Source organism: Microcaecilia unicolor, chromosome 1, assembly GCF_901765095.1.
Source record: "Microcaecilia unicolor chromosome 1, aMicUni1.1, whole genome shotgun sequence".
Classification (NCBI taxonomy): domain Eukaryota; kingdom Metazoa; phylum Chordata; class Amphibia; order Gymnophiona; family Siphonopidae; genus Microcaecilia; species Microcaecilia unicolor.
In genome coordinates, this window is record NC_044031.1 from 462,191,302 (window position 1) to 462,216,406 (window position 25,105).

A 25,105-nucleotide genomic window follows, 5' to 3' on the forward strand; every position below is an offset into this window, starting at 1 on the left:
CAATCTAAATAGTACAGGCAAAACAGACAGAACAACTAAGAGATAAGGGAATTAAAGAGGAGGGGATGAAAGGGTACAGGGCAAGTGAGTAGTGGTTAGGAGTCAAAAGCAGCATTAAAGAGGTGGACTTTTAGCCTGGATTTGAAAATGGCCAAAGACGGGGCTAGACGTACAGGCTCGGGAAGTCTATTCCAGGCGTGAGGTGCAGCGAGATAAAAGGAACAGAGTCTGGAATTAGCAGTAGAGGAGAAGGGGACAGACAAGAGAGATTTATCCACAGAACAGAGTACCCGAGGGGGGGCGTAGAGAGAGACAAGAGTGGAGAGGTACTGGGGAGCGGTAGAGTGAATGCACTTATAGGTCAGTAAGAGAAATTGAATTGAATGCGCAGCAGAGTTTTGAACTGATTGAAGAGGAGACTCCTCTCGCTATCGTTTCTTCCAGCGAAAGTGAGAGGAGTCTGTATATGCCATTTTGTCAGTTGTAAGGACCACACCTCTACAATTGTGTTTGTGCTAGGTTTTTTCCCAACAAAGATACTGTCAACAGTTTTGCTGACATTCCCTATAGGTGTTCGCCAGTAAAAACCACAGGATAGCCCCTGAGGCAGCCCTTTTTGGGTGAAACAAGGCCAGTGTCGGGCGATGCAAGGAGATTGCTATTTTACATGCATAAAAGTTTTAATATCTACCACTGATCTGCTTTTGTAACGTCCCATCTTGGAGCTTGCGGATTAACTGCCTTTCTGTTTTTTGGGACCCTCTCCCCTTCATTTCCAGGGTGCAACTTCCTCAGAGCTGGCAATTGGCATTCATTAGAGGCCTTCTTGTACTCCCAACTTTTCAGCTTCCTCAGTATCAGCCAATGTAACGCCGATTTTTTAAAAAGGTTCCAGGGGAGGTCTGGGAAATTATAGATCGGTGAGTCTGACGTCGGTGCCGGGGAAAATGGTAGAGGCTATTATCAAAAACAAAATTACAGAGCACATCCAAGGACATGGATTACTGAGACCAAGTCAGCACGGCTTTTGTGTGGGGAAATCTTGCCTGACCAATTTACTTCAATTCTTTGAAGGAGTAAACAAACATGTGGACAAAGGGGAGCCAGTTGATATTGTGTATCTGGATTTTCAAAAGGCGTTTGACAAGGTACCTCATGAAAGCTAACAGAGGAAATTGGAGGGTCATGGGATAGGAGGAAATGCCTATTGTGGATTAAAAACTGGTTGAAGGATAGGAAACAGAGAGTGGGCTTAAATGGGCAGTATTCACAATGGAGAAGGGTAGTTAGTGGGGTTCCTCAGGGGTCTGTGCTAGGACTGCTGCTTTTTAATATATTTATAAATGATTTAGAGATGGGAGTAACTAGCGAGGTAATTAAATTTGCTGATGACACAAAGTTATTCAAAGTTGTTAATTCGCGACAGGATTGTGAAAAATTACAGAAGGACCTTAAGAGACTGGGAGACTGGGCGGCTGAATGGCAGATGACGTTTAATGTGAGCAAGTGCAAGGTGATGCATGTGGGAAAAAAGAACCCGAATTATAGCTACGTCATGCAAGGTTCCACGTTAGGAGTTACGGACCAAGAAAGGGATCTGGGTGTCGTCGTCGATAATACACTGAAACCTTCTGCTCAGTGTGCTGCTGCGGCTAGGAAAGCGAATAGAATGTTGGGTATTATTAGGAAAGGTATGGAGAACAGATGTGAGGATGTTATAATGCCGTTGTATCGCTCCATGGTGCGACCGCACCTTGAGTAGTGTGTTCAATTCTGGTCGCCGCATCTCAAGAAAGATATAGTAGAATTGGAAAAGGTGCAGCGAAGGGCTACCAAAAAAGATAGCGGGGATGGGACGACTTCCCTATGAAGAAAGACTAAGGAGGCTAGGGCTTTTCAGCTTGGACAAGAGACGGCTGAGGGGAGACATGATAGAGGTATATAAAATAATGAGTGGAGTGGAACAGGTGGATGTGAAGCGTCTGTTCACGCTTTCCAAAAATACTAAGACTAGGGGGGCATGCGATGAAACTACAATGTAGTAAATTTAAAACAAATTAGAGAAAATGTTTCTTCACCCAACGTGTAATTAAACTCTGGAATTCGTTGCTGGAGAACGTGGTGAAGGCAGTTAGCTTGGCAGAGTTTTAAAAGGGGTTAGACGGTTTCTTAAAGGACAAGGCGTAAACCACTACTAAATGGACTTGCCAGGTGCCCTTGGCCTGGATTGGCCGCTGTCGTGGACAGGATGCTGGGCTCAATGGACCCTTGGTCTTTTCCCAGTGTGGCATTACTTATGTACTTATATCTCCTAGGAGATTCAAGACCAGTTCTCTGCTTCATATTACTCTTTATTTGGTAATGGCTAGTGGGCCAGGCAGATGGATGATATCAGAGCATACCTTTCTGGATACTTGACTTCGCCCCTCACTAAATGGTTCTTGTGCTGTCAGACCTGTGCACATATTTATTGCTTCTGTGTTATTTCAAATTACTGTGCTGCCCTGATGAAATCAATCCTAAATCTAAGACCCTAACCTTTACTGAAAATGTGTTCCTCAGTACAAGAGCCCAAATTTTGAAATTGTCACTTTTGGACAGAAGTCCCAAATGAAATGTTTGCTTGCACGATTTCTTCAATGAATTTTCCATTTCTTGAATTAGAGGAGAATTAGCTTTTGGCAATGATAAGCAGACTTCGCAAACTAACTTTTATATTTTTGCACATTTTTACTTAAAATTTGATTCAGTTGAAAGTTATCAAGGTGCAATAAAATTTTGACTTGTATTGCACAGTGATTTTTACTATGGAAATACCAACCTGCAGTATTGCGCTTCCCTACGTTCCTGATTTCCATGATATATGCATATAATGCTGATTGCAAGCTGTGTCTTAAAAGGGGCTGCCATAGAAATGCAAGGTGGCCCCACCCCCAGCACAAATCCACTAGCACAAGTCCCCCAACCTGAAATACCCCCCCCCCACCTTCCAGAATCCCCCCTGAAAGTTCCATCTGCAACTGGAAGACCCTGCAAAATATAACCCTAACCCCCTCCAGGCGCCGCCGGCACCATTTTGGGTCCCAGTGGTGGTGATGGCAAGAGTAACTGGGGCTCGCTCTGTCCGGAACTTACCAGACAACAAGACTTTGTTATGGTATGCCTGGAGGGGTGGCCTTCAGAAGGGTGGGAGGACCTAGCAGGGGACATTTATATTCTAGTGGGGGTTTCCAGTGAGGGGGGACTTCTGGGATGGAACCTTTGGCTTGGGGGGGGTACAGCATGGAGGTTCAGGTTGGGGACTTGTATTGGGGGATGATTTTATATTATGGGGCCCTGTGCTGGGGGGCTAGGGGCCATCTCATGGATACCATAGCAGCTCTTTTAAGATGTGACGTGGGAGCATCAGACCATGTCTTTGCAGACCAGAGTTCCTGGTACAGTATGTTCCTGATACAGTAAAAGGACTGCTAGCTCAATGCATAAGCTCTCATATTATTTAATTCAATTTTTTTAAATAATAAACTGCAGGACCCACTCAACATGAAACCCCCTGCTTCATCACCCCCTCCAATGGCATCCCCCTACAGGAGCAATTCCCTTGACATGAGACCCCCTGTGGCATCCCCCATCCCAATGGCATCCCTTCTAACATGTGACCCCCCCCCCTCTATGGCATCTGTCTCCCCTGAGAGGAGACCCCACTGATAGGACCCACACCTGATTGTCCTCAAACTCCCACAATGTGGTAACCCCCTAATGCAGAAGGGACGAAGAGGCTTCCTCTTATATTCCCAACACCCCCACCCCGGACCTACCAGGATTCCTTGGGGTCTAGTGGGTAGGAGTTTTGCTGGCCCTCAAAATGGCTGCCAAGACTTCTAGTTTTAATATTGCTGTATTTCTGCTAAGGGTAAGGCAAATGCCCATATATGGAAATCCGATCCTTAGTGGTAATACTGTGATATTACTGCTAGAGATCTTGGTGGCCATTTTGAGAACCAGCATCATCAAGGCAGAAGCAAGTGGGCATTGTTTCCACCCCACTTAAACCCCCAGGGACTCCCTAGTAAACCCAGGGAATGGGTCGGGAATTGAGAGGGTTTGGGGCTGCAAGGGGGGAGCCTCTTCAGCCTTTCTTCCCTAGGCAGGGAAGGGCTTTGAATTGGCGAGTACCATGTGGGAAATTGAGGGTGTTCTATTGGGGAAGGTCTCAATGGAGCAGCATTCTGACAGATCAGCTCCCACTATGTTTGTGATATTGGGGTTCTACGTTTGTTTGGATTTTTTTTCCATATGCAAAAAGCTGTTCTCTCTGGGTGCGGATAGATTTGGATGTACATTTCTGCTGCTGTTTTACAAGAGGGTCTACACTTGATAGAGTTTCCTGTAAAATAATGCGAGAATTCCACATGTCCTAATTTAGTCATTTGACTTCCCCTCTCTGCATCCTATATAAGATCTGCCTCTTTGTGTATTTTTCATATACTAGTAGAGAATTGAAATACTTTGCAGGTTTCATTTAATGTATGGGCAAATCAAAATTAAATCTGTCCGCATATTCTTTGGGAAAGGAATTGATTGTGTTCTACGTCTGCTTGGATGTCCCTTTCTACCTTTTATTTTTTTACTCTGTAGGAAGCAACAGAAATATGCAAATTGAAGCAACAGGTTTGTTCCATCTGCTGAAAGCTATTAATTAGCTATGACTGAATCACTGTTGCTAGAGTATGCCAGGTCTGCAGGTATTGATCAAGGGAATCTCTGTCTGAAACACTAGACTTCCTTATAGCAAAAAAATGCTTTATCATCGTTGTCGTTATCTGCATTAGTAGTAGTGCTAATTTATCTCTTGCATCTTCATCCTTATCATTTTCATAATGTCCAATTACAGAGAAGGCTTTCACAAAGTTGAAATCATTATCTGTTGTTGTCCTAACTATTTTTTGTCTGATGGCAAACTCTGAATATCTTCAAGAACTGATGCAAGAATGTCAAATGTATGGAAACTCTTCAGTCTTAACGCCAGACAAACAGACTATCAATCCAGTGGACTGTCACACCAATGTAAAATTTTCCATGGGATGATGAGCAGTCTGTTGTGGTAGAGATATATATCTGTTCACCAAGAATTGCAACCAGCTTCAGCTTCATCTGTGCTTCAAAGTGACCGAACTCATCACTGTTCTGTTTGGTTGGAGACTAGTACCCAGTTCAACAAGCACAGGCAACTCTACTGTTCTTATAGGTTGTATTCCCTGAACACCAAAATTTAAGATGAGATGATCCACTGTTTGTGTGACAAGGTTTGCAACTGCAAAATCCAGTTCCAGGTTTTGCTATTTCATTTGGTTTACTGAGGAATCATCATGTAGGTTTCTCTGCTACTTTTACTTTTTACCTTTAACTGCAAGCATCAGAAGTAACTAGGTAAAAGTAGTAAAAATTGGTAAAATTATTACTTCAGTAAAAGTAACACATTTTTTCTGTATGTCTTTACAAGTAAAAGTTATAAAACTTTTACGTAAGTATATTAACTAGTTACATTTACTTACTTACTACACAACTCTGAAAATGTGACTCTTTTATCTGTACATAATTGTGCTAACTGTTATGTTTAACAACAATTTTAATGTTTTCAACTTTTATGCATAATAATGCAACATCCCTCTCCCTTTATGTCATGACAGTCATATACAAATGAAGGCAACATCAGTATTGTATGTGTGATGAATTCAAGCATTGGCATTATTAATTAAATTGGTGTGACATCAGGGAGACTAGCATCCAAGTTTAGACATAAAGGCATTTTGATGTTAGAGATGCTACTAAATTTATGATCTACAGCAATGCCAGATGTTCCAAATTTTTCTGAGCAGAACCATTACAACATTATAAGCTAGTTACATTTTTATTTTATTTTATTTATTTATGCATTCTTGTATCCCACTATTATTCAAAAACAAATTTTGGTACAAAGTGTCTTACAATTTACATTTTGGTGGAGTTAAAATAGTGTTGTACAGTGTGGAGAGGGCATGATTTTCCCCAGTCAGCGTGTAGCTTAAAGAGCACTTTTAATAGGAATGGATCAGAGTCTGAAGAACTGAAATGTCTGTTCCTTTAGAAAATAAAAATAAAAGCATAGTTTACTGATAAAGAAATTGAGAAATTATAAAATGCTGTAAGGGTGCCCTCACCATTATAGCTGGGGTGAATAACATTAGCCGAGCCCACAGGAATCAGGGAAGATTTGGGTGGGGATGATTGGAGGAATAGAGGTCAAGTTGGGGGGTGTGTGTGGACGAGAGGGTGTTGTTGGAGTATTGGATATTTGGGGGACTTTGGGATTGGCTGGAAAGGTAGAGGGTGCGGATGGAGAATGGGGATGTGTATCTGGGATTTGGGGCAGGAATCAGTTTTGTGAGGAGGGTAGTTGGAAGGGAGTGGGGTGTTTGAGTGGAAACATTTTTGACCCAGCCCTTCCTCCCTCTTGGTGGGCTTTTGTTGGTGTTTGCTGAGGTGGACTGGGCTGGGAGGCCAAGTTATGTGGAGGAGGGCGGTCACAGCTGATGTTGGTTGGGGTGCTGGGAGACGTGGCATTGTGAGTGAGGGAGCTTAGTAACTTGCCCTAATTATTGGGTGAAGGGATGTTTTCCTCCTTAAGGATGCATTGTATACATGATGAATTCCAGCATGGGCACTGTTTTTTTGTAGCTCTCCAATATATAATACTTCATAATGTGCAGAAAGGCTTCCATAAAGTCTCTTACCTCTTTAATGTGAGCCATTTATCTCAAACATTCAACATTGGAAGGCCCTTTTACTAAAGGGTGTTAGAATCTGAGCTTAGCATGTCTTAACATGGGAATTTCTCACACACTAAGCCCACATGCAACATACTTGGGGCTTTTTTTTTTTTGCAGGTGCTGTGCTTATTTTTCTATTAGCACATGGGACTTGCAAAACATTAATGCAGGTGCACTTAGTGCCTTCTATTTAGGGGGTGTTAAGTGATCCCATGTTAACTCAGCATTAGCCAGTTAGTGCGCACTAATACGGAAGTGATAGCAGGTTAATTCTTCCACACCTATTCTCTGCCTCATGGCATACCCAATCTAAAAATATATATTTTACAAAAGTAGTGCACACTAAGCATGCATTAACAGGCAAAATACTGCAAAACACTTTAACATATTTTGCAGTAGCCTGTTTTTTATGTGCTAAGTTCGTGTTATGGCTTAATGTCTTTTAGTAAAAGAGCCCCTTAATAATTCTTATCACATACTTCAGAAGAAAAGCTACAGAATAAATGTCCTCAATTCAGAATTAACACACATTTAGATTACATCATGCATTCTATAGTGGGATGTTGAAAAGTTACCAAAGCTACACGTGCTTATTCTAGTGAGATTTTGTATATGCAAAGATCCTTTACCTACTGTTCTGCAGTAAGTTGTGAGTTTTTTTTTAATTTTTACCTATCCATGGGATGCTGCTCTTCATTTTGGTGCCCCCCAAAATTATTTTAAATATGAGCTTTTGATGATAGTGTGTACTGGAAATGGAAATGGAAAAATGATAGAACTAGAAGATGTGAATTAAAGTTGCAGATTGGTAGACAGAGAAGTAATATCAAGAAATACTTTTTCACAGAGAGGATGTGTCACTCCCAGGCAGTGACATATCCATCAAGATGCATGTATTGCATATGTACTCCCTGTCAGTCCATTCCTTTTCTCCAAAAATATGGCTTGCTACCTCAAACTTAGGGCCCTTTTTTGCCAATGCCTGTCCCAAGGCTGTTCTGCTCATTAGCACCTCCCTCCCACCCGCGGTTGACCCAGCCTTCCAGCTCTTGCAGTGAACCGAGGAAGCAGCGCCTCTCGATGTCTCTCCTTGCAGGCCCGCCTTCTTCACCTGTTTGCACTTCCTGCTCAACAGAGCAGCGGGCCTGTGAGGAGAGATGCCACGGAGTGTTCTGCTTCCTCTGTTTGCTGTAAGAGTTGGCAGGCCAGGCCGACCACAGGGAAAGGTGCTGATGAACAGAAAAGCCTCAGGGGTGCCATGGATCACACTGCTTGCTGCGGCTCCATGCAAAGTTAAGGAAAGTTGGCAAGCCCGGCGATCCGCAGAATAAAAGGTACAAGGAGGGGAGGGGAGGGAAGGAAACAGGTGATGGAATGTAAAATAAGTGGGAGAGAAATGAAGAACTAAGAAATGGAATATGAAAGATAGAGATGAGGGAGGAACAGAATAGAAGAAGAAGGAAGGAGGCTGGATATGTTTGTGAGGGAGGAGATAAGCAGATAGAGCAGATGGGAGTAAGCTGTATGTGTGAGAGAGAGGGGGAGGGAAGGGAAGTGTGAAGTTAATATAAAAGAGTAGGGTAAAGAGAAACAAAAGTTAAAAACCCACATACACACACACACACACACACACACACAGCTTGGAGTGGGGGGCAACAAAAACTGGAGAACTAAAGTGAAGAATTGGATTTGGGGATTACTGCGATGGGGAGAGCAAGAAAAGAACAGGGATTTGGTAATTAGGGGAGAGAGCAGGGACTCAGATTAAATGGAAAAATGGGGACTCAGAGTTAGGGGACAGAACAAGGAATTTGGGCATAAGAGAGGGGTTTGGAGGCTGAGAGAATTTTTGTGGAGAGTGGAGGCTTGGAATTTGGATGGGTATGAGTAGGGGTGTGTTAGATGGTGAGGGTGTGAAAGAAGAGGGGTGAAGGACCTGGAGGACTGAGGAGGTGCTGTGGAGAGATATGAGAGAGGAAAAAGTCTCTAAAGGGGGTGAGAGAGGGTGAAAGAGGGATAACGAGAGACTGGATGGAGATAAGAGACAAAAAGATGAGCTTGAGACTAGGGATCAAATAATTGACAGGGAAGGAGTTGGGACTGGTGGGGAAATGAAAGGCAGAGAAAGGTAGATGAGGCCTGAGGAGCTTAGTGCAGAGAGTGGAAATGAAGGACATGGATAGGGGAGTAGGTGAAGAATAGAGGACATAATGGACAGAGAGAGACAGGAGAGAATGGAGGCTCTCTTGAAGAGGTGAGAGTGAGAGATGGAAAGCTGGGAGGTGAGTGAAAAATGAAAAGGAGACAAGAGGCTGAAAAGCAGGAAAATGAGTGGTAAAATAGATATGAGTGAATATAGAGGCAGAGATGAGAAAATGGAGAAAAACATGCAAAGAAAACATCAATGGCAGAGACATATAGAGGAGGAATGGAAGATAACAGAAGAAATGGAAAGGAGACCCTGGAAAAGAACCTAGAAGACTGACAAGAAAAATAGAAAACATACTTGGACTAATTCAGTTAGAGGAATAAGATGACAAGACAATAAAGGTAGACACCCCCCCCCCCCCCCATCATTTTCTATTTTTAGGGACTAAACTCTTGTCAGTTTTTGTTATACTTCAAAGTACAGTAGGAAATGCATTTGAGTTGTTCTTTTTCCTGCACTGCACTTCTCAGTCTAGCTTTTTTGGGTGTTTCTTTTTCAATTTGTGTCTGCATGTTTTGTTTCTAATTTTTGATCCTTTATTCTGTATTAGATGAGGGTATATCCACATTCTGCAGAAGCGAAGGATTAAGCTAGTGTATAGTTTCTGGGATCTCTGGCAATGTGATCTGTTGCATTTTCCTCCGGGCAATTTATCCAAATGAGTCAGTTGTGCACAAACTGTGATAGAAATGAACCTCACTCCTAAATCAGGGCATGTGGAATATAATCTCAGTCTCTCAAATTTACTGCTAATGCTTGCCATTTATTTTATTTTATTTATGCATTCTTGTCCCACTATTATCCCAAAACAAGTTTCAGTTCAAAGTGGCTTACAAATTACATTTTGGTAGAGTTAAAATAGTGTTGAGCAATTTAAAGAGGGCTTCTATAGTTCATGTTGTTATTCATAGAGTTTTTGAAGAGATAGAATGAAAGGAAAGGTAGTAGTAGCTTTGTGTATAGCTTGTAGAGTTTTGGTGATATTTATTCATATAGTTTTTGAAGAGGTAAATTTGAAAGAAGGCGGCAATATCTTTGTTGTTAGCTGTAGAAATTTTTGAAGAGATGGGTTTTCATTTTTTTTCTGAATTGGAAGAGGTTTGTGATTATTATGGTTTTTGATATTGAGTTCCACCATTTGGAACTCTGGTAGCTAAATCCTGCTGTGTAGATAGTTTTGTAGATGGCGATTTTACAGTTGGGTAGATGTAGGAATAGGTAGTTTCTGTTTACTGGGCTGGCATTTCTTGAGGATAGTTCAATCATGTTAAGCATATATGTGGGTGCCATTCCAATTAGTATTTTGAAGATTAGGGTGCTCACTTTGAAAATTATTCTTGCTTTGACTGGTAGCCAATGTAGTGTTTCAAGCAGTGGGGTTGCTCTTTCGTATTTTGATTTCTTTTGAAAATCAGTCTTGCTGCCATGTTTTGGACTGTTTGCAGCGATTTCAGTGTGTTTCTCTTGCACCATACGTGTGCTGCATTGCAGTAGTCTAGTTGTGATAGTATTGTTGATTGGACCAGTATCCCAAAAATTGTCCAGGGAATTAGTCTCTTATTCTTCTCAGTTTCCATAAAAGTGTTCTGAAGCATTTTGCTGTTACTGCTGATATTTGATTGTCCAGTGTTAGATGTTTGTCGAGGATAATTCCTAGTATTTTAAGTTGTGATTCAATGTGGTATGTATGTATGTTTGTTGGTTGATTATGAATTTTTCATAGGATGTGGGGTTGTGTGGGCTGGATAGTGCTAGGAATCTGGTTTTGTCTCTGTTCAGTTTGAGTTTCAGTTTGAAAGTTGTTCCCATTTTTCTATGAGGTCCAATTCTTTTTTTATTTTGTCTTGTAAGTTTGTGATATTGTTTTGGAAAGGTATGAATATGGTGATGTCATCTGCATATATGAATAGGCTGAAATCCATTGATTCCAGTATTTTTCTGAGTGGCGCCATCATTACATTGAACAATATCGGTGATAGTAGCGATCCCTGTGGTACCCTGCACTCAAGGATCCATGAGGCTGATGTTTGGTTGGACACCTTTACAATGTAGGATCTGGTCTTTAGGGACCCATTGAACTATGTTGCCACTGCTCCATTGATTCCTGTGTTGTCGAGCAGCTTCGTTAGTGTGGTGTGATCTACTATGTCAAATGCACTAGACATGTCAAATATTGTAGTAGTAATATGTTTTGTCCTTGGCATATTATGCTTCTGAATTTTGTTATCAGGGTGGTTATGACTGTCTCAGTGCTGTGCTGTGGTCTGAAGCCTGATTGGGATTTATGAGGAATTGTGAATTTTGTCAAATATTTCATTAGTTGCTGTATTACTAGTCTTCCATCGTTTTGGTCAGTAGTGGTATAGAGGCTGCTGGTCTATAATTTGTGATATCGCTGATCATGCTGGTAATGTTTTGGGGGATAGGTGTGAGTACTAGCAGGCTTATTTTTGAAACAGAAGGACGCCCATCTTTCGACACAAATCGGAAGATAGGCGTCCTTCTCACAGGGTTGCCCAAATCAGCATAATCGAAAGCCGATTTTGGCCGTCCCCAACTGCTTTCCGTCGTGGGGACGACCAAAGTTCCCGGGGGCATGTTGGAGGCGTAGTGAAGGTGGGACTTGGGCATGCCTAACACATGGGCATCCTCGACCCATAATGGAAAAAAAAAACGGCGTCCCTGACGAGCATTTGGATGACTTTACCTGGTCCAGTTTTTCTTATGACCAAGGCACAAAAAGGTGCCCGAACTGACCAGATGACCACCGGAGGGAATCGGAGATGACCTCTCTTTACTCTCCCAGTGGTCACTAACCCCCTCCCACCCTCAAAAAAAGAACTTTAAAAATATTTTGTGCCAGCCTCTATGCCAGCCTCAAATGTCATACCCAGCTCCATGACAGCAGTATGCAGGTCCCTGGCGCAGTTTTAGTGGGTGCAGTGCACTTTCAGGCAGGCGGATCCCCCCTTACCTGTTACACTTGTGGTGGTAAGTGTGAGCCCTCCAAAACCCACCAGAAACCCACTGTACCCACATCTAGGTGCCCCCCTTCACCCGTAAGGGCTATGGTAGTGGTGTACAGTTGTGGGTACAGTGGGTTGGGGGGGCTCAGCACACAAGGTATAAGGGAGCTATGTACCTAGGAGCTTTTTCTGAAGTCCACTGCAGTGCCTCCTAGGGTGCCCGGTTGGTGTCCTGGCATGTCAGGGGGACCAGTGCACTACGAATGCTGGCTCCTCCCACGACCAAAGGGCTTGCATTTGGTCATTTCTGAGATGGGCATCCTTGGTTTCCATTATCGCTGAAAATCAGAAATGACCAAGTCTAAGGATGACCATCTCTAAGGACGACCTGACTGTCAAGATTTAGGCGTCCCCGACCATATTATCGAAACGAAAAATGGACGCCCATCTTGTTTCGATAATACATGTTTCCCCGCACCTTCGCCGGGACATCCTGCGAGGACATCCTCAGGAAAACGTTTGCACCCCTTTCGATTACGCCCCTCCACGTCACCTTTGTCAGTTGGGAATTGACCTCTTTCAAATATGTATGTGATGTGTTTGGTGAGATATTCGATGAACCAGCCTGGTGGGTTTTCTATCATGTAGTTGGGGCATTTGTTAAGTAGGCAGTATGCATGCGAATATTTTGTCAATAGTGTTTTTACTGTGTCTAGTTGGGGTGGTTTGAACATGGTCTATATTCTGTCTAATGCTGTGTGGTTGTCGTGTGTTTCACAGTCATCTAGGTAGTCTGTGATGTTTATTTGTGGTTTTGCTAGGTTTGATTTTGTGTTATTTTGTTTTTGAAGTATTGTGCAAGTTCGTCTGCAGTTGATGGTGTTTCAGTTGTTGCCAGTATGTTCTGGATTTTCACTAGTTTGTTCATCAGTCCGAATATTTTTTTCGTATTGCTCTGGTCAAGGTTCGTGTATGTACTGTAGTGTTCTGCTTTCGCTTTCTTATGCTGTTTGTGTATGTTCTTATGGCTTTTCTCCATATGATTTTGTATGCGCTTGTTTTGTTTTTGGCCCATGCTCTTTCGTATTTTCTGCAGAGTTTCTTCATCTGTAGTAGTTTGTCACGAAACCAGGGATGTGGTTGTTTTGTGATTTTTGTATTTGTTTTGAGTGGTGCTATTTTGTTTAGTGTATTTTCACTTGCTTCGTCCCAGTTTCTCATGAAGTGTTTATCCTCAGTTGATATCAATGAGTTCATTTTTTGTTGTTCACCAGAATGTGCATTCGTCTACTTTTCCTCTGGTTATGAATGTGTGTTGGGTTCTTTGCTCTTTTTTCTTTCTGCTTTCTTTCCATTGTAGTGTGAAAGTAAGCTTGCTGTGGTCTGACCATGGTACCTCTACCCATGTGTAGTTTGTTACTATGTGGTTGTTACTCATTGAGAATCTGTGGGCTAGTATGTCTAGTTGATGTCCTCTTGTGTACAATGAGACTCATAAGAACATAAGAGTAGCCAAACTGGGTCAGACCAATGGTCCAACAGTGGCCAAGCCAGGCCACAAGTACCTGACAGAAACCCAAATTGTGGCAACACTCCATAGTACAAATCCCTGGGCAAGCAGTTGCTTCCCATGTTTGTCTCAATAGCAGACTATGAACTTTTCCTCCAGGAATTTTTCCATACCTTTTTTAAACCCAGATACGCTAACCGCTGTTACCACCTCCTCCAGCAAAGAGTTCCAGAGCTTAACTATTCGGTAGTGAAAAAATATTTTCTCCTATTTCTTTTTAAATTATTTCCATGTAACTTCCTTGAGGTAGTCTTTGTACTTTTGGAAAGAGTAAAAAATCGATTTACTTCTACTCGTTCTACACCATTCAGGATTTTGTAGACCTCAATCATTTCTCCCCTCATCCGTCTCTTTTCCAAGCTGAAAAGCCCTAACCTTTTGAGACTTTCCTCATATGAGGAGTTCCATCCCCTTTATCATTTTAGTCGCACTTCTTTTAACCTTTTCTAATTCCGCGATATATTTTTTGAGATACGGCGACCAGAACTGAACGCAATACTCAAGGTGTGGATACACCATGGAGCGATACAAAGGCATTATAGTATTTTTGGTCTTATTCACCATCCCTTTCCTAATAATTCCTATTTTTCCTGGCATTCTGTTTGTTTTTTTGGTTGCCGCACACTTATCAGAAGATTTCAGCGTATTATCTAGAGAGGTGTGGTAGCCGTGTTAGTCCACTCTTAAGGTTATCAATAGAAATCAAACAAAATAAAACATGGAAAAGAAAATAAGATGATACTTTTTTTATTGGGCATAACTTAATATATTTCTTGATTAGCTTTTCTTGAGTGCTGACTCCCAAGGTGGACCCTAGCATCAGGTAACTATGATTCAGATTATTCTTTCCAATGTGCATTACCTTGCATTTGTCTACACTAAATTTAATCTGCTATTTGGTTGCCCAGTCTTCCAATTTCCTATGGTCTTCCTACAATATTTCTTAGTCCGCATGTGTTTTAACAACCTTGAATAGTTTATCATCTGCAAATTTAATCATCTCACTCGTTCTGATTTCCAAATAATTTATAAATATGTTAAACAGCACTAGTCACAGTACACATCTCTGTGGCACTCCACTATTCACCCTCCTCCACTGAGAGAAATGACCATTTAACCCTACCCTCTGTTTTCTGTCCAATAACCAATTCCTAATCCACACCATAACCTTGCCTTCTATCCTATCCTATGACTGTTTAATTTTCTCTGTAGTCTCTCATGAGGAACTTTATCAAAAGCTTTCTGAAAATCTAAATACACTACATCAACCAGCTCCCCTTTATCCACATGTTTATTCACGCCTTCAAAGAAATGAAGCAAATTGGTAAGGCAAGACTTCTCTCGGCTGAACCCATGATGACTCTGCCCATTAAACCATCTTCAGGTTACATATTACTAACAGCAGATCAGGATTTTCATGCTTGAGTTCTTTGAGTACTCTTAGATGTATGCCATCCAGTCAAGGTGATTTACTACTATTTAATTTGTGCTGTTGTGAAGTTCCATTGGTTTATGAAGTTCATTAGTGTTCTGGTGTTTGTGTCATTTTGTTTTTCTAGGTGCAAGTTTGTCACCTATTAATAGGACATTTGGGTGATTGGTGCAGATGTTTGATACCTGCTTTTTACCTACTCAAAAAGAAATGGTCATGCAATAAGTGAACCACGTGCCACACGGCCATTTCAAGGGGGATCACTTACTGCCAGCCATTGAGATTGTGGTAAGGGCTCTCACGCTAACCCAGTGGTAACTGGGCAGCACCGACGGATAAGCACAGGTGCTATAAAAATAGAAAATATTTTTGTAGTATCGGAAATGGCACACACTGGGAGTGGGAACTACAGCTGGACTCCTGCAGTCACCTGGCGGTAGTTCCAGATTGGTGCATGGCAAGCCTGTTGCCGCGCACCAACCTTTTAGTAAAATGGCCCCTAAATGTTATAGGGCTGCTGAATATGTACTGTGCAGTACTCTTATGTGCGATGATAGATGATAGTGGCTGATAGTGGAAACATCTTTTTCACATTGATATAAGTCACGTTTGATTTCTGATCACATCATTTCACTTAAAAATTTATTAAGTTTAAAGAAATATTAAAATTTTCTCGGTTTGTTATTTTGATTTTTTAAAGATTTTTAGTTCAAGCATCTATGAAACTGAACTACTAACAACACAGTGGTTGAATGTTGCAGAGGGATATTTTGAAATCTTATGCAGCAGCAGTTTTGAGTTTAATTGTCTGCAGATGGTAGATGATCTGTTTTCTTCACTCACTGCCACATTTCTAATAGCACTCAGGCTGTTCTGTGTAAATTAGGGATCTTTCATATAAGCCTGTGTGTTTCTGGTTTTTTTTTTTTTTTGTTTTACCTCATTTTCCAGCTGCATCATGTTGCATTTAACCTTTTAATTTCTGTTACTCTGTACACATGTGCCGTGATTTTTTTATCCATGTACAAATTACTTGAAGAGGTTTTTTTTAAGTGGTCATTTTGACAAACCCCAGCAATTACTTTCATCTCAGGAAACAATCAAGTTCCTTTAGGAACACAGGCTGTCCCCTTTTGTCATGGGGAATATGTCAACAGTCTAAATATTAAAAAAAACAAAACAAATTGCTCCCAAGTGAGCTACAACTTTAACAATAAATATGAGTACACAATACTCTGCAATGAAAATTATATAGACAATTAAAATATGTAGGTCTTGATTTATCAAGGGCTTTTCTCATTGACACAGTATGGGAGAACACACGATAAATCAGGCCATTATTGTCAGTTTTTCTGAAGTAAAAAGTAAGTCTGATATGTCTTATTAATGAAGTACAGTATGTATAATCCAAATAAGGGTTGAACCTTGGCCAAGCAAAACAAACACTGTAGTCAATAGGGGCAAAGTTCATTCCTTAATTACTGTACGTATGGATTTCTATATTATGAATTGTCATGTCATTCTAGGAACCAAGGTTGCAGACAGTTGTTTTTTTCACAAAATAAATGAACTCAAACTAAAAAAAGGTCAAGGTATCTTTATAAATTATCTCTTGAGTAAACCATAAATACTGACCAAAATTCTTCTTGCTAGTCTAGCTTCAGTGTGGCTTTTTTTTTCCCTCATGCATGCTGACCTGGAAATCTTCCTTTGCCTTAGCTGCGATAATCGTGACTCAGCTTACAACACCATACATTCGCATCGCCCCTGCTGCAGGTGACGACCAACTAACAGGTCAGACATAAAAGTACAGACAAGTCATCTTGCCCATCTCCCTCTTTTCTGTTTATCCATCTCATCAGTCATCACACGTCATCATTTACCATCAGATATATAGAAACTGCAACGTGCTCTGAAATGCAAGGGGAGGGGAATAGCACAGCAGAAAATGCAAATTATGCCACCTTATACCAGTGGCCATTTTTACTAGGTTTCTTGGGGGGGGGGGGTTGTTTATTTTGTTTGGGATTTGTTTTTGCTTCCCCTCCACCTTTAAATTTCCGAATGTATTCTTTATAGGCCGTTTGCTTTGCTTTTCATTTGGGTTGACGCCTGCATTAAGTAATGTGCTTGGCATCCAATATGCATACACAATATTGCTGTACATGAAAGCATTTCGCTGCATGTGTCCATTGTATTCATTATCTCTAACATTTTTTCAGCCCGGTGATGTAAAGAAATGTAATTGCACTGCTTTTACATTTATGGTGGAGTGGTGTTGGATTTAGACTATTAATAGAACACCATTTAAAGACATGTAGATCATTCTAGAGAATATTTAAAAGCTATAAGAAAACCATAGACTGTTTCTGTAGACTTTATACAAATGATGCTTGGAAGTCTTTCATCTGTGTGCCTCAAGGAGGGCTAACAGTTTGCTTCAAGTTTAGAAAATTCCAACAAACTGTGTCTGTCTTGTGCTTTACTGTTATCGCATTGGTTTTATTTTGGTTCTTGAGTGCCTGCTCACCGGTCTGGTTTTCGAGATATCCACAATGAATATGCATAAGATAGATCTGCATACTAGGCAGACAGTGCATGCAAATTTATCTCATGCACAGTCATTTTTAATATCCTGAAAATCAGACTGTCTAAGAGTTACTTGAGGACTAGGTTGAGAACCACTGCTTTATCAAATGGCTCATTTTGATTTGATTTATTGAACTTCAAATACCACCTTTTATAGTATTTAGTACAACAAAGTGGACCATAATTAAAATTATAATACTGTACGTTTCTAGTCTTCCATAACTGACCTGTCATTATTAAGCCATAGGCTGAGAACCGCTGGTCTGAACAAATTGTTTGGGAGAGGGGTATGCATTTGTTTAAATTAGAGAAGTCATTGCATTCAAGAAATATTATATTTACAAAAATAACTAAATGTAAACTTGCCTAGGGGACCCTATTACTAAAGCTTAGCATGTGCTAACGGATATTAACATGCACTAAATGCTGCACATTCTATTTTACATGTATGGGTCAAGGGACACTTAGCACACTTTCCCTTAGTAAAAAGGCCCAAAAGTTATTTCTGCAAATGTATTATTGTCATATATAAGCTGTCATATACATGTTAATGCCAAAATATAGTGGTCATATATAAGAATTAACCTTAAAATATTGCACTGTGCTAGGGTTTTCTTTGACTTCATCACTTGATTCACAAGGACAGTTGAATTCATTAGTGGGAAAGTATGTTCAAGAATGATTCTTGGATTAGTAAGCACATTAGTAAGGGAGGAAATTCTATATATGACGCCAAATGTTAGGTGCTACTTCATGCTGAATCTTTGATGAGAAAAAGTGTTCTAATGGATGCAAGGCACCAAAACAGGGCAGACACAGCAGGTCTGTGTGAAAACACACTTAACGTGCCCATTTATAAAATAGCACCAAAGTGTTTCCAAGTGGATTTGCAAAGAGAGCGTAGCCATGGGAGGGATGTGGCTGGTCCAGGGGCATTCCCTTAAAATACATGCAGTGTTATAGAATTTGGAGGATCTGCACCCAACTTGCATGCAGAAATTTACACCTGGTTTAAGCTGGTGTAACTCCTTGCACCCAAAGTTGAGCATGAATCGCGGCACTATCTGGTGTTCTATAAATGGGTACCAATCCTGGAACACCCATTATAGAATACTGTTCAGTGCCGAATTTTGAGCACCATTTATTGAATTCCCACAAGGTTCATTAGAGCAGCAAGAAGCAATCTTTTTTTTCTTGAACGTAAAGTCTGAATAAAACAGGATGGGAAGAGATGCTAGCTGGTTGAATAGAAATAGAAAGCATAGCTTTTGTACAAGTATAAGACAAATGTACTGAAAAATTGACAGATTTTAGGCATCTTATAGAGTGATGTAGCTGGAGACAAATCTAAGTTGCCTATAAAATATTAAAAAGATCAAAAAGAGTATAGGGAGGAAAGAAGACTGCCACTGCTGTTATATAGAGCAACATGAAAGGTGCAGCATTGTAAAGCAATAAATTACCCCTCCAAAGTGTTTTTTTTTTTTTGCATTGAGAGCAGTGTCTCCTAATAGAGAAATATAATCAAGACAGCTGTTTCACATGATTTCTTTCTCTCTCTCTCTCTCTCTCTCTCTCTCTTTTTCTATTCGGCTTTATTCATAAGCTCATACTTATCACCTAGTTTCCCACTTATGACATATACTCCATTGTTAAAATCAGAGAGTCATGTTGGGGAAGGGAGACAGCAGGATCCAAATATGTTTCTTGAGGGATCTGGAGAGACATGGGACAAAGCCCTTGAACTGATCTTCTTTGTTTCCCCTTTTTTTCCTCTCTTCTCTTTCTTTGCACAGCTTTCTGTCTTTCTAGCTCAAGAAATTGGACCTACTGATTTTGCTAAGTCATTTAAGGGTCCTTTTACTAAGCTGGACTATGAAATGGGCTTAGTGTGCCCTTGCGCAGAAATTTCTCACATGCTAAGCCCGTTTTTAGTGTAGTTATGAAAAAGGACTTTGTGGGGTCCTTTTATCAAGCCATGCCAAAATGTGGCCAGCGATGGTGTCAGCACATGGGTTTTCGTGTGCTGCGGCCACTTTTAGCATGGCAGTAAAATGGGTGCCTTGCCATATTTTCATGCAATGGCCATACCTAATTTCCTCATTAGTGGCTGGCTATTACTGCGATCCCTTACTGCCACTTATTTAGGAGGCAGTAAGAGCTCTCGTGCTAATTGGGTAACACACGGTAAGTGTCCACACTACTCTTATTAGCGCAGGCACGCCTACTCTCCGCCCATGGGCATGCCTCCTATGCTGGAAAATAAAAATATTTTCCAGTGCGGGAGTACTGTGCGCTGAGCAGGAAACTGCCTCGGTGCATCCCACAGTAGTGCCCTTTTAGCTCGCAGTAGACCCATGTTAGGCCTACTGCGCCTTCCCTTTAATTTTTCAATAAATGGCCATATGCTAATATTACAATGGCATACTAGTTCATAAAGTTTTTTTAAGGTGTGAAATGCCCTCAGATAATCATAAATTCACTCATATAGTGTCCAATATTAAGACACCTTCAAGGTGAATGAGATTTAATTTCCTTCATCGAGCCATTTCAAAACTACCAACACCATTTAAGCCATGTTACTTCAAGTGTTCAAAAGATTCAAAATATAAATGTCCCCTAATTGTAACAAAAGGCTAGAAATCCATGACTTATCTTGATGGTGCTCTCCTTGTATTCACTAAAATGACGCTCCAATGGAAATGTTCCTCCAACTTCGGGCTTTCCTCAAATACCACTTGTATACATTCACCATACACGCCCTACCACAGGTTTCGTCAACTACGACTGTTTCAAGGACTCAGGTGGCATCTCTCAACTTGAGCAATTTCTCAACTACTCTTCAAATTTATAAGGCTGCTGACCTTCAAGGCACTCATGGGACATCAGCGTTTTCCAGTTTATACTCCTAAGTGGCATAGCACTCCTACAGATGAAATCAAAGCTATCAAGCTAAGACAGCGCTCTAATGTTATTAATTTTGATAATTGCGTAAAATTAGAGCTTGAATAATTGTCATATTTACACACACTGGGCCATATTCTATAACTGTACACCTAAATTTGGGAATGCCCATAATTCCATCCATAGCCACGCCCTTTTGAACTGTGTACATTAGAATTTAGGTGCAGTTCATTACAGAATATGCTTAGTTGTGTGTGTAAATTCTAATTATTGCCAATTAGTGCTTATTATTGCTTGTTAAATGTTGTTATCAACGCTGATTAGCTTAAGTCAATTAGGTTACATGCATTGTATGAATATGGATAAGATAGTACACTGTAAGAGTTCAGATAATAGAATTCCACTCAGTGGCTTCATTTAAATATTTTGTGTATATTAAATGACCTGTGTTGTTTGAACTTAATTGTCTATTGGATTGATATGCTAATGTAAGCATTAGCGCATGGCAATTAAAAAACAAATTACCATGAGAACACTTACCACCACCTACTTAGGAGGCAGTAAGACTTCCCACGTTAACTGTGCACTAACCAGTTAGTATGCAGATACACTAATTGGTTAGCGCATCAACGCCTATTCTCCGCCCCCCCCTAACATACCTCCTCATAAAAGGAAAAGAAAAATAATTGCTGCACACTTAGACGTGCAAATGCCACAATTAACACAAAAAGCTGCGGTAAGCTCTACGTGCGTGCAGCGCACATCAAATTGAGACTACCACCAGGCCAGCTTGACATCCTGGTGGTAATTTCAGATTTGCCGCACACCCATAATCCCTGGATTAATTATTTCCTCCTATGCACGCTGGTTATGGCGGTAATCAGCACTTGGCGTGCACCAACTGTGGTCACCATGCATGTAGCACGCGAGCCTTTACTGCTAGATCAATGGGTGACATTTTGGGTGCGCACTGGTTTCATTTTTACCGCAAGCCCTTTTCCCGTCCCATTAAAAAAAAGCCCATTTTGTGTAGATCAGGTAAAAACTGGTCCGGCACACACCCAATCCATGTGCCTACACTACCGCAGGCCACTTTTTACCACGGCTTAGTAAAGGACCCCTTAGTGTATCCTGTGTTAGGCTATTTTTGCTGTGTTAAGTCTGCATTAGGACTTAATGCAGTTTAGTAAAAGGACCCCTAAATGAAGGACTGGGTGGATAATTTTTCTTAATCCCTTTTTTAAAGTTGCATTGTTGCTGATTAATTGGTGTTTATAGGTTGTTTAAACAGGCAATTATGCATCTGATTGCCCATGCTTGCAAGCCACCAACCATGGGCAATCTGTGTATTTGTGTAATAAATACACGTAGGATAAAAAAGTATCAAGTGATGATACTTTTTTATCCTACATGTAAATATTACACATATACACAGTAAAGCACCTATATTTCTAACCCTGAAAAACACCTAATTGTCTCCAAAATAAACCCCTAAAATCCCAAAAGATAAAGCCCTAGTTATTGTTTGTCCTTGTTGAACATAATTCATAATTTCTTATATAACACCTGCCAGCTCAAAGGCTATTGGAACCGTGTACATTCAGGTACTCTAGGTAATTTTCTGTCACTGGAGAGCTTACAATCTAATTTTGTACCTGAGGCAATGGAGGGTTTAGTGACTTGCCCAAGATCTCAAGGACCTGCAGTGGGATTTGAACTGAACTCTCCTGATTGTCAGTCCATTGCTCTAACCATTAGACTTCTCCTTCAATCCTATCATATTATGCAGCTGCACAATGTATTCTATCATTTCTTTAATACTCAACTGTATATAATTATTTCTTGCTTTCATCCCTCATTGACTCCTTTTCAACCCTTTCTACCTTTCTAAATCACATCAGCTCTATGCAATTTCTTTCATCTTAATGTATTTGAAACTGAGGTTTTCATTTTTAATGTTGCAACAATTTAGCTTCTTCTCCCCCTTGCCCTCTATTGCCTTTTCTTCGTAATTAGATGAGAGTAAAGGAGTTTGGTTCCTGAAACTATCTTCAAAATAATTTCACAGAAAGTTAATAAGAATTTCTAGATATCTAGAACTGCAGATGCTGCTTTCTTTTCCTGAAGCCATTTTGAAATTTCAGTGAAGCTGAAATTCTTTTTTTTTTTTTTGTATAAAATTAAAATGAATCATGACACAAACTATGCAGTGATATGTTTACCTCAAAGAAACAACTTTAGTAGGGCCCCTGATGAACATATGGTCTATCACCTCTGTAACAGTTATGATAGTTTGCAACCTAAGGGACCCTTTTACTAAGGCGCGTCTAAAAATGCCCTGAGCTGGTGTAGGCATGTGTTTTGGATGTGCGCTGGTCCATTTACTCAGCATGGCTGGATAAAAGGCGTTTTATTTTTGTGCCAGAAAATGGATGTGAGGCAAAATTAAAACAAACGCAAGTCCATTTTTGGCCTGAGACCTTACTTCCACCCATTGACATTGACTTAGCAGTAAGGTGTCACATGCTAACTGGGCAGTAAGGGTTCAACGTGCGTAAACTGCTGATTACCGCCGTGTAAGCACCACACAGTAGAAAATAGAAAATATTTTCTACTGTGTCTTTTGGACGCACAACAAAAATGGAATTACCGCCCTTGGCACATGGTAGCCGGGTGCTAGTGCCAATTTTGATGCATGTAATCTCCTCCGTGCCTTAGTAAAAGGGCCCCTAATTTTGTATAGAGCATGTAGGGTTAGGAAATGGACATTTAGGTCCTATATGCAAAACTATAACTCCCCTGTTTACTAAACCACGCTAACGGCTGCAGTGCACTATTGCCAACACAGCCCATTGACTTTGAATAGGCTATATCGGCACTGCCGTGTGGCAGCCACTAACGCAGCTTAGTAAACAGGGGGGTAAGTTTTTATAAAAGGCTCAGGGGTTCTTTTACTAAGCTGTGGGAAAAAAGTCCCTGCGGTAGCAGCCAGGGCTCTTTTTACTGCAGTGGGTTAGCGCCGCACTATTTAAAAAAACAGTTTTTACGGTGCATCAGAAGTGGCATGTGCTCAAGGCGGAACTACTGATGGTGGCCATGTTGGGCCAGCGGTAGTTCCGAGTTAGCATGCGGTAACAAGCGTTGGGCTTACTGACATGTTGTAAAAGGGCCCCTCAGTGAACACATTTTATAAAATATATATAGCATCTCAAAAAAATGTGTACAACAGAAGAACACAGTGAAAAATAGAGCAGCATCACTTGTGGCTTTGCTTATTTACAAATAGCACTTTTAGTACATAAGTGTTGCCATACTGGGACAGACCAAAGGTCCATCAAGCCCAGCATCCTGCTTCCAACAGTGGCCAATCTAGGCAAGATCCCAAAACAGTACAATACATTTTATGCTGCTTATCCTAGAAATAAGTGGATTTTCCCCAAGTCCCTCTTAATAATGGCTTATGGGCTTTTCTTTTAGTAAGTTATCCAAACCTTTTTTTAAACCCCACTAACCTAACTGCTTTTATCACATTCTCTGGCAAGGAATTCCAGAGTTTAATTACACATAGAGTGAAGAAATATTTTCTCTGATTCGTTTTAAATTTACTACTTTGTAGCCTCATTGCATAACCCCTAGTCTTAGTATTTTTGAAAAGTGTAAACAAGTGATTCACATCTACCCATTCTACTCCACTCATTATTTTATAGACCTCTATCATATCTCCCCTCAGTTGTCTTTTCTCCAAGTTGAAGAGCCCTAGCCACTTCAGTCTTTCCTCATAGGGAAGCCATCCCATCTCCTTTATCATTTTCGTCACCCATCTCTGTACCTTTTCTAATTCCACTATCAGGGCCGTGCCAACACGGTAAGCGAGGTAAGCATGGCAGGAGGCCGCCATCCTCTGGGGGGCGCCCCGCCGCACCATGCTTACCTCGCCCTCTTCTCCCCAGATCCTTTTCCTTTTTTTTTGTTTAAATTTACCTCTGTCCGGCGGCGTAGCATCAGTGAGAAGGAGGCAGCGCTCCCCCGCCCCGACGTGTCTACTAGTCTTCCCTTCGCTGTGTTCCGCCTTCTTCTGACGTCAGAAATGATGTCAGAAGAAGGCGGGACACTTAGCGAAGGGAAGAAGACTAGTATACATGTTGGGGCGGGGGAGCGCCGCCTCCTTCTCACTGACGCTACGCCGCCAGACAGAGGTAAATTTAAAAAAAAAAAAGGAAAAGGATCTAGGGAGAAGAGGGCGGGCAGTGTAGCGATCGTTTTCGGGGGGGGGAGCGGCGCGGTGCCAACGGGGGGGGGGGGGGGCGCTAGAGGCGCCAACTGTAGGGGGGCGCCGGAGACCCTAGGCACGGCCCTGTCCACTATATCTTTTTTGAGATGTGGTGACCAGAATTGTACACAGTAACTAGCAGGATTTGCAAAACTGCACGACCAAGGGGAGCCAACTAAGGAGTTTTAAAGTGTATTTTATGTCTCAGTGTACATGCATTTCTGTTAGTAATAAATAATTTTGTACATCAGATTTGTTCATAATCATTCAAACAGAAATATTTAATAACTGTTCATAGACAGTGCTGCACTGTATTCATACTAAGTAAAACTGTGCCATGTTTTTCCATGTCTTCC

General features: G+C 41.1%; 1 protein-coding gene across 12 annotated transcripts in view; it reads left to right on the top strand.

The window, feature by feature from the left end:
- Positions 1 to 25,105, top strand: part of PTPRM (protein tyrosine phosphatase receptor type M) — a 1,370,833-nt gene that overhangs the window by 880,148 nt on the left and 465,580 nt on the right. For 8 of the 12 annotated variants that reach the window (XM_030213239.1, XM_030213256.1, XM_030213265.1 and 5 more), the window contains exon 14: positions 16,706 to 16,780. The exons of the other annotated variants lie outside the window; for them this stretch is intronic. In XM_030213239.1, coding sequence (XP_030069099.1) covers positions 16,706 to 16,780 — 75 coding nt within the window. The remainder of the gene's footprint in view (positions 1 to 16,705; positions 16,781 to 25,105) is intronic. 12 annotated transcript variants of the gene reach the window in all.